We start from the raw sequence: 8,767 nt of genomic DNA, 5'->3' as shown, positions 1-8,767 counted from the left end.
GGCACCAGAATAAAAGTGTGAAGTGTTTGATCTGAAAAGAGGGGTTATAAATCAAAACTGCGAATTTTCTTAGCTTATTTCACACTCAAAAGACTTACAAGCTCCAAAATACCGATCCCTAGCCTAAAAACAGAATAAAGAACAAAATTATTTTACATCTTCTGCTTCACGTATGACAGGTAATTAGAATAAGAAAGGAAGGGTGCATTGCGATTGAATTGGCATATATTATGGGCACACTTGCATACAGAACTACATTGAACCCCTGAACTCAATGATTCAAAGTAAAAGAACAAGTCTATCGCCACGATAGAGTTTTGTTAAATCAAGAACGATGTTAACCACACTGTGTCATTGACAAATCGACATCGGGCTATGGAAGAATCGGAGCCTTTGTCAAAAGAACAGCCGGGAATTAGCGGCGACGCAGAGAGTAAGGGTGAGGAAGAATCATTATTACAATCCGATGATGACCCGCCTGTACACGAGAAGAAAAATAATGAAGAACTTGCCGTTGAGGAGTTAGAAAAGTGGCGGAAAGTCACCATAGCTGTTTGCCTTATTTCTATTGTCTTCACGTTGATTCTCGGGCTTGGTGCATTCATCGTTTCTCAGATCTCCGACAGTTCTTCTGCGTTCGCGGTGGCGTTTGATGCCGTTTTGGCCATCACGTCTTCCGGATCTGTTGTGTGGAGGTTCTACTATGGGATAAACGGCGAAGGGAAAACGCGACGAGAGTGGAAGGCGTGTAACATCATCGCCGTGTGTTTTATCGTGTCGGGAGTGCTGGTCATCGCACGCGCTACTATCAGTATCGTTTTGGACGAAGAACCACGAAAACCTAACGATCTGATTATCATGGCTGTAGTCAGTTGTTTGGGATATTTCAGCCTCTTCTGCATCAAACTATGGTTAGCAAGGAAGCTGCAAAGCTCCGCTCTGGTAGCGGACTCGATAGACGCTCTAAGTGGCGCGGGAATGTCAGTAGGCGTCATTTTAAGTACAATCATTGTGGAGGAAATTCAAAAAGCTTGGCTGTTTGACCCTGGCACAGCTCTCGTCATTGCACTGGCAACACTCGTATATGGATTCGAAATCTTGGTTCGAGTCGCACGGGAAAAGAGACAGGTCGAGAAACTAAAAAAGGCTGAACAAGAATTACAACAAGCCGATGACGCGCTGACAGAATCGGACGTAAACTGAATCGGTAGTTTAAAAATAAACTGTAAGGTTTTACGCGGGTCACGAACATTAGAATGTTTTCCTGTACGAGTCTGTTAAGAACAGTTACTTTTAAGGAAACAAAAATGTAGTTGGGCGGAAACAGGCGGCATATAAACAGGCGTAGCTAGTACCCTTACGTTTGAAGTCCATGTAGTACATATGTATAAAAACAAATAGCGGCCTGGTTGGATTTTTATGGAATTTAAAATGTTCCTCAATCACTTTCAGAGAAGAAGCATTCATTTATTAAATAAACTGAAGAAGAATTTGTATCTTATGGGCGCCACCAATACAAATAAGTTTGTTGTGAACAAAAGATTCTCAAAACATTCAATTATTTTTTGACTGGATCATAGAACGAATTTACTAAGAGTATAAACACTATATAGCAAAACAAATGAAATTTATATAGTGGGATAGAATTTTATTTTATTTCAAAAAATAAAACAGCCTTGTTGAGATGGAATAAGGTGAGAAATTTTTGTTGATCTTAAATTAAAGCCTGTGTTCTGACTTCTGGAAGTCGTTGCGGCAACGACTTTCGCAACGATGATGGATGGCGTTAATGATAACACCAATCATTGTCGACACTAAGTATGGCGCCTTTGTAACAACATTCTATAGGGCTGTTGTTAAAAGGATTGTTGGAAAATTATTTCGCAAATTATTTTTGCATTGGTTGAGCAGTATATTTTGATATCTAATATACATAAAAAAATTTTGGTCGAGTGGTTTGGGGCGCTGGTGTTGTAATCCGAAGGTCCCCGGCTCAAGACCTGCCCTTGCCACTAGCTGGATTTGTTTCTGGGTTGTCCCGAGTTCAAATCCTCGACCACGCTTTGTATATAGCCAACTGGTCTGCCTCCTGCCAGATGGGATTTTTAACCTTGTTATGTTCATTTAAAAATATTTGTTTCCTCTGTTCCAGTGGCATGCCTGTAAACTAGCTATCTCGCAGAGATATGAAGCTAAGTGCATGACCACTATAAACAACATTTATTTATTTTATTTTATTTTTAAAGCCGCGGGAGAAACTCACTTTGCTATCTGAGTATTTTGCGGATATCCATGCCCGTATGTTTTTGTTAACAAAAGTCAGCAATTGTTTTGGTGGAATATCTGAGAACAGATGAGTCATAAAGCAAATTTCGTGACAAGGCGATGACTACTAAGTTTTCTCATTATTTTTATTTGAAGAGGCACCGCAGGCTAAAGGTTAGTGGCAGACGTAGAAAAATTCGAAGTCCAAAGTACAAGAGCAGGCAATATCCTGATGTCGTTGTCTTGAGTAAAACACTTTCCCCTCGCAATGTCTCTACACTAGGAGTATAAATGATAGGGGTTATCCTCGGATGGACTTGAATCGCATCTTGGTGGAATGGCAATAGTAGTCTCAAGCTAAGAAACCAGTGTTTAGCGTTGGAATGGATGAGCCCGGAGGCCTGATCATATACGTACCTTATTGTTACTTATTGAAAATCGCGAAATTAAAGACCCGCGAAAAAAGGTTCTCGCGAAAAATAGCGACGCGAACTTTAATACCCTTCAATATAATACGTTATGATTAATCAATGTTGCCGTCAGTTTACTACATAATTTACTTGGTACAGTCGTCAAACTAGCTCTACTTTTGTTACAAAGAAACATGTCAAACTGTTTTAAGCCGGTTTCCTTTTGACATGGTTTTGTTCAGTGTCATTGGAAACTATATATTGCTGTGGAAAATGCAAATCAGTTGTGCCAAATTTGAGACTTACTGTTCGTTAATGCAGACCAGTATTTTGATAATTTTCGCGAAATTAAGTTCCTTTGAACATATTTTTTTAGCCAAATCGCGAAATTTAAGTCCCGCGAAATATTCCCGTTTCATTTTCGCGAAACTAAGTTCCCGCGAAAATAAGTAACAATAAGGTACATATTTATCGTCAGTGAAAGCGTTTTCTCTACATATAGATGTTCTATTACTTATCGAGAAACGAAGAATACAATGTTGACACAATTGCACTCGATAGCTGACAAACATAAGGGAGAGGGGACCCTTGACTTGTCGATACTTTTCTTAATTCAATACATTTATTAAATTGCCCTCAAGAACACTTAAAGGAACAGGGTCAGCGTTTATGTTTTGAAAAAAGTCCACCTCAACCCGAAATCAAAAATACGCGTAGAGAACCTTCAGAAATCTGCTTCAACCTTCTCAGTGTATTTTTTTCTCTAAATTTTCTTATTTAGTGAAACACTGAGAAGATTGCAGTAGATTTCTGAAGGATCGTTCAAAACGTGAAAACTAGTGTCCAGGTCAGCGCGGTAAGAACGCTGACCATGTCCCTTTAATATTCATGTCGCCGATCTTTCATCATTTCAGGACAGTATAAAAACTCTCAATGCTGATTTAAGAAACGTTTATTTTATTTGCTTTTTTTAATAATAAACTTGACAAAATTCTTGGTACAAAAATAGGCCTTTGGAGCAGGAAAAAATAGAGAAATTTAATTTAATTTAAATTTTATATTTACCTATTTATACAAATACAATTCTTTTGCAAGTAATATATTTTACCGTTTAGAAACTATACACAAAATTATTTATTTGTCTTTCTTGAGCGAACTCGATTCTGAAAAAAATAACAATAATAATCAAACAGTTAGTCTTTTTTTCTAACACTGTTTAGAAAATTGGGTCACCCACTTCCTCAAGCCATTGATTCTAAAAAACAATTACTAACAGGACACAACAATAGAGGAAGTGTTTACAAGGGGCGAATGAGAATACAGGTTCCAGAGAGGAGCGGACTGAAGAAATTTACGTCTTTTGCTCGTGAACTAATACAAGGTGTCTTTTGATGTTGGCTTATATGAGGTAGCGTGTGGTTAAGCACCGCAATCGCCAGCACTGACCGATAGAGAACTCTTTTACTCATTCATAGCACAATCAAACTGGTATGTAGTGAGAATGAAGGACTTGGTCATTCATACGAACGTTTTGAAGTCACGATACATCAAATCACTTTTGCGATGTACACAGATTTAAAATAACAGTTTACTAAGACAGAAAAAACAACAAACAGGATATTTCAAAAACGTAGCAAAAGTGATGACTCAATTGCTTCAAATCGAAGTATAGCCAGGAAGTCATGAAATCATGCAATGAGCAAACGGTCTCTCTTACCTCTAATTTTCCTCTGGCACCTGAGAGAACTTTATGCGACACGGATACTAAGGAAAGAACGAAAATAAAAACCCAGAAATATCAACCATTTCATCCGTCTCTAAAAAAAGGTATGAAACAACCCTCGCCCAGTAAGCACCTTGATTTGAGAATTGTGTGTACAACTCTCCAGAAGAAAACGCGGGTTTTATATAAACGACGAGTTCACGGTGGGTTTTAAAAGCACAAGTCGAATAAAACTAACAAATGTTTATACATCGGGAATATGCTCGTATGTCAATCTTTATTCATCGCACGTGTCTGCTTGACAAAGTATTGATAATTGTAAGTAGAAACTTGGTGTTGATTACTCATTGTTAGTTATCACTAATATAGTCCGAAAGATGGAATCACCACATCTTATATATATATATAATACGATCTTTTCAAGTTCTTGTTACTTTTAGCCGCGACAACTAGTTGCTTTACCGCTGTTAAACAGGCGGGAAATATTTTCTCCTAACAACTCTTAATGAAGTTTATTTAACTGGTTAAATAGAGCTTTGAGTTTAGGTTTTTTTTAGATTAATGTTTTTTTTTATGATCACCTTGTAACCAGGTCAAATGTAACATAGACAAGTCATCGACCTAAAACGGAGACAGTTTTAGAACACTTTTACATTACCAGTTACCAAATTAGTTATTTCATGTAAGTCTAACGGAATGCTACATTCATTTATTACGTTATTGAAGCAGTGATCAGCGCTGTGACTACTTTGTTTAGTTTAGTTTTACGACAGTCATCAGAACACGAGACTATAATAAAGTTTAATGTCAATTTACAGAATAAAAACGATCAAACATTCTTTATGTAGCGATCCAATTAATGAGTATTTAGAAAGTTCAATCTAAGTTCACACTCAAGACGTCTACAGGACTTGTTATACCGCAATCAACGCAAGTTACTGGAAGCCAGCACCCATTAAGTATCCCAAGCAAGCTGAAAATTGGCAAAGCGGCTGGGAGGCAAGGAAGACAACGAAAAGAAAAACAAATTTAAAACATCCTGACGCTTACATTAATATATACTTACATTGTTCAATAACCTCATCTCGCGTGCTCTCCTTGACTTTATTTGTGGTCTAAAGAAGCAGAAAATCCCGCATTTAAATAACAGAGGTACTGCTTAAAAGCTTTAGAGAAGGCAAGAAAGTTGAGCAAAGTAATGTTAACTTAAGTCTATTATAATCGTTTAATAATACTTAAACAGAGATTGAAGAATAAGCAAAAGGTTAACGTTGAAACATTTTACGCTACAAAAAAAGATCAGAAGAGAACAGTGCTGGGGTACAACGTGACGTAAAAGAGGAAAATGTGTTCCTTAACAACTAGCAAGCTACAATTTGTTCCCGGAAGTAGTTTACTCCACATACGGCAGAAAAAATTGACCAAGAGCAGACATTCACCCTCAGGAACGGAATACAAAGGCATGTTGATATAAGCCCCATCCTTCCACCCACCCTCTTCTGGATCCAGCCTAATGCGCCTTTCGAGCACTGTGTACAAAAATTAGTCAATGATGACATGCCGCGACGTCTTACTTTAAGTTGGTTGGTTATTTGTTACGGTTTGTTATGTCAGAGTTTAGACTTGTTAGAAAACAAAAATGCGCAACATTTTAGTTTCCTTGTTACACACGAAATAGCTACAGTATTAGTACAGGCTGGTTGTTTTACTTATGTTAAATTTACCGTTAAAAATTACGTTTGTTACCATTGGATACAAGCTGAATATCCGAGTTAGTAACGCTAGACAGGAGAGAAAAGAAACAAGAAAAAGAACAGCAGACATGAAAAGAGTGACAGATAAGCAGAGTTGAACTACCGGTACATTGAACGCTTAAGAATGTTAAATGTATTAAAGTGTATATGACATGAAAAATATTTTCTGCTTATTTGAAAGGCCTTTCGAAATACAGAAGAATGGCGTTTTTCCTTTCGAAATATCTTTTTTCGTTTTAGAGATATTGACGTTTTTGTATTATGCAAATTAGATCGGGTCCTGCTTAGAACAGACATAGTTCCCATATTGCCTTATTTCCCATCATCGGTTTGGCTGCGCTAGATGGTTCTTGGTTTAAGACAAAAACTGGGAATTTCAGTTCTTATTGAGAAAGCACCAGCGGCAAAACTGTTGTCATGGCAACAGCCCTAAGAGTGACATTTTGTTTCTTTTGTGATGCACATTTGTGGTGCCAAGTTTCAAGAACACTGCTTTAATAGTTTTAGAGATATTGATTATTCAGTAATTTACCATTTTTTAGAGTCAAATCTTATGACGTCATCACTGATCTAATATGCATAATACAAAAACGTCAATATCTCTGAAACAAAAAAAGATATTTCAAAAAGAAAAACGCCATTCTACTGAATTTTGAAAGGCCTTTCAAACAAGCAGGAAAAATTTTTCATGTCATATACACTTTAAGAAGGTTAGAGAATTTTCATTGATAATATTTCATTTCTAGTGTTAGCTTTAAGTTCGTGAGAGAGAACAGATCACTCTCGTTCCAGTCTCTCTCTCCCAGCCTCTTCGCTCGGGCTGGGGGGATATAAAGAGACAATGTGAAGGAGGTTGAGAACAGATAGAGAGGGGGGGGGGGTAAGAAACAACAACGATACAACTGATGTAGATTAGAAGATTTAGAGGAGGATTTCACTGATAATATTCACATTTTTAGGTAAGCTTGTAGTTAGTGAGAGAGAATAGATTGGGGGGAGGACAAGAAAACAACGATACAACTTATATAGGTTTGCAGTTCAAGGCTGGCTAACTGTTAGAGTTGGACACTGTCAAGAGAATGAGATATATTGGAAATATTTCATTCTTAGTATCAGGTATACGCTTGAGACAGCGCAGAGAAAGCACAATGAGATAGACTGGTAAGAAAAAGACAGACTCCACAGTTGCTTCTTTAACTACCAAGAGTGATCAAAATCTAATTTCTCGTCACGTTGTCAATATATTGTCAAGCAGACAGGTGATGAGAATATAGACAATCATAAGCTAGGGAACATTGTCTTGATGTACCACTAAATTCCCAGAACTAGCATTAAAGAAAATGTATGGGATTTAGTAAGGAGAATTGTTATTTTGAGTTTAGGACTGAAAGTGTTAAATGCTGGCTGATTATTAGAGGCAGGTTAGAGAAAAGTGTTACAGTGGGTTATGCTCTTAATGTTCCGATAGTAATGGCCCCAACACTCTTACAGGACTCCGATATCGACGAGGGAAAGCGCACGTTGTGTATTAATACAGCGAACAGTTTAGGTGATCAGTATTTCATGGAAAACGATGCGGAAAAGGTCACGAGAATTCTGACCAAAAATCAATCCAAATTCTTCGTGCAGTATCCAGGTCTAGTTTACAGGCAAGAAATATCTTAGGATTCTCGGAAATTATTATCCCTCTGTATGCTGTGCTTTCGAGCTCTTGTTGTGTTAAAGCGTTTGTTAATAACAAAGAGCAACCTACCTCAAGCCTTTCACAGGCTCGTTTAATTATATCTTCTTGGATAAGAAGTCGACGTCTTAATTTTCCGATTTCAAGTTTGAGACTTTCATTCTGTTAAGAAAGAAGAGATTGTTAACATAATCGGTGCAAACTCAATAAAATACATTTGCAATCTTTCAGTAGAAACACTAGTAAGAGTGGTTTTCTAATAACTGTGGTAAAATAAAAAAAACAAACTAACCACAAAGGTGTTCAATACGGAGGAAACAATAAAAACAACAACAACAACAAAACGAAAAAGCTACAATCAGAACTGCATGGATTTTTTTTTTTTTTTCCTTTTTCTTTTTTTTCATAAAAAAATTAAATTTATTTATTTTTTTTCACTACCCAAACAAAAAAAATATTATTTATTTATTAGCATAGAAGCAAACAGTGGCAAGCGCGGGATGTCGTTAGCCAATCACAACGGCCTTTGGCTTTGCATATAATCGGGCAGCGAAAACAACACATTCCCAACACTTTGGTTAAAACACGTAACCCACTTTTTGGTTACTATCAAAGCCTAAAGCGAATTCACACATAGTTACTTTCAGAGTTTATTTGAAAGCCTCTCTACTCTAGCAAGTTTTACTCGCTGTTGTTTATAGCATTGCATTACTGTTTAATAAATAAAAGCATTCCTACCTCTCCATTAGCGTCTTCAGAATCCCTTCGGGGTGAAAGGTTGACGTGAAGCGCTTTCAATAACGCTTTGCATTCCAAACTTATTCTTAAAATATTTTCAATATAAGGAAGGCTATCAGTCTGTAGAGATGAAATAAAAGGAATATTTAGAAAACAGACATAATACCAGTGTAAAGAAGGCATAAGTAAAACCTAA

The 8,767-nt window shown here is 37.0% G+C and overlaps 2 protein-coding genes across 2 annotated transcripts in view; one reads left to right on the top strand and one right to left on the bottom strand.

Annotated features, from left to right (window-relative positions):
• Window positions 1-258: 258 nt before the first annotated feature.
• On the top strand, window positions 259-1,713 carry LOC144650023 (transmembrane protein 163a-like). Its single transcript, XM_078509658.1, has one exon. The coding sequence runs from the start codon at window positions 376-378 to the stop codon at window positions 1,201-1,203; it is 828 nt and encodes a 275-aa protein (XP_078365784.1). The 5' UTR covers window positions 259-375; the 3' UTR covers window positions 1,204-1,713.
• Window positions 1,714-3,616: 1,903 nt separating this feature from the next.
• LOC144664793 (uncharacterized) overlaps window positions 3,617-8,767 on the bottom strand; it is a 35,205-nt gene continuing 30,054 nt past the window's right edge. The window contains 5 exon segments of the mRNA XM_078526013.1: window positions 3,617-3,838; window positions 4,393-4,439; window positions 5,465-5,513; window positions 7,906-7,995; window positions 8,572-8,691. Of these exon segments, the coding sequence (XP_078382139.1) occupies window positions 3,806-3,838; window positions 4,393-4,439; window positions 5,465-5,513; window positions 7,906-7,995; window positions 8,572-8,691 (339 nt within the window). The 3' untranslated portion in view covers window positions 3,617-3,805.

Source organism: Oculina patagonica, chromosome 1 (genome assembly GCF_052425735.1).
Source record: "Oculina patagonica isolate OP01 chromosome 1, crgOcupat, whole genome shotgun sequence".
Classification (NCBI taxonomy): Eukaryota; Metazoa; Cnidaria; class Anthozoa; order Scleractinia; family Oculinidae; genus Oculina; species Oculina patagonica.
This window is presented reverse-complemented; position numbering and strand designations above follow the sequence as displayed.

Excerpts from the sequence above, each read along its gene's own strand:
- LOC144650023 (XM_078509658.1), top strand. The coding sequence starts at position 376 with ATGGAAGAATCGGAGCCTTTGTCAAAAGAACAGCCGGGAATTAGCGGC.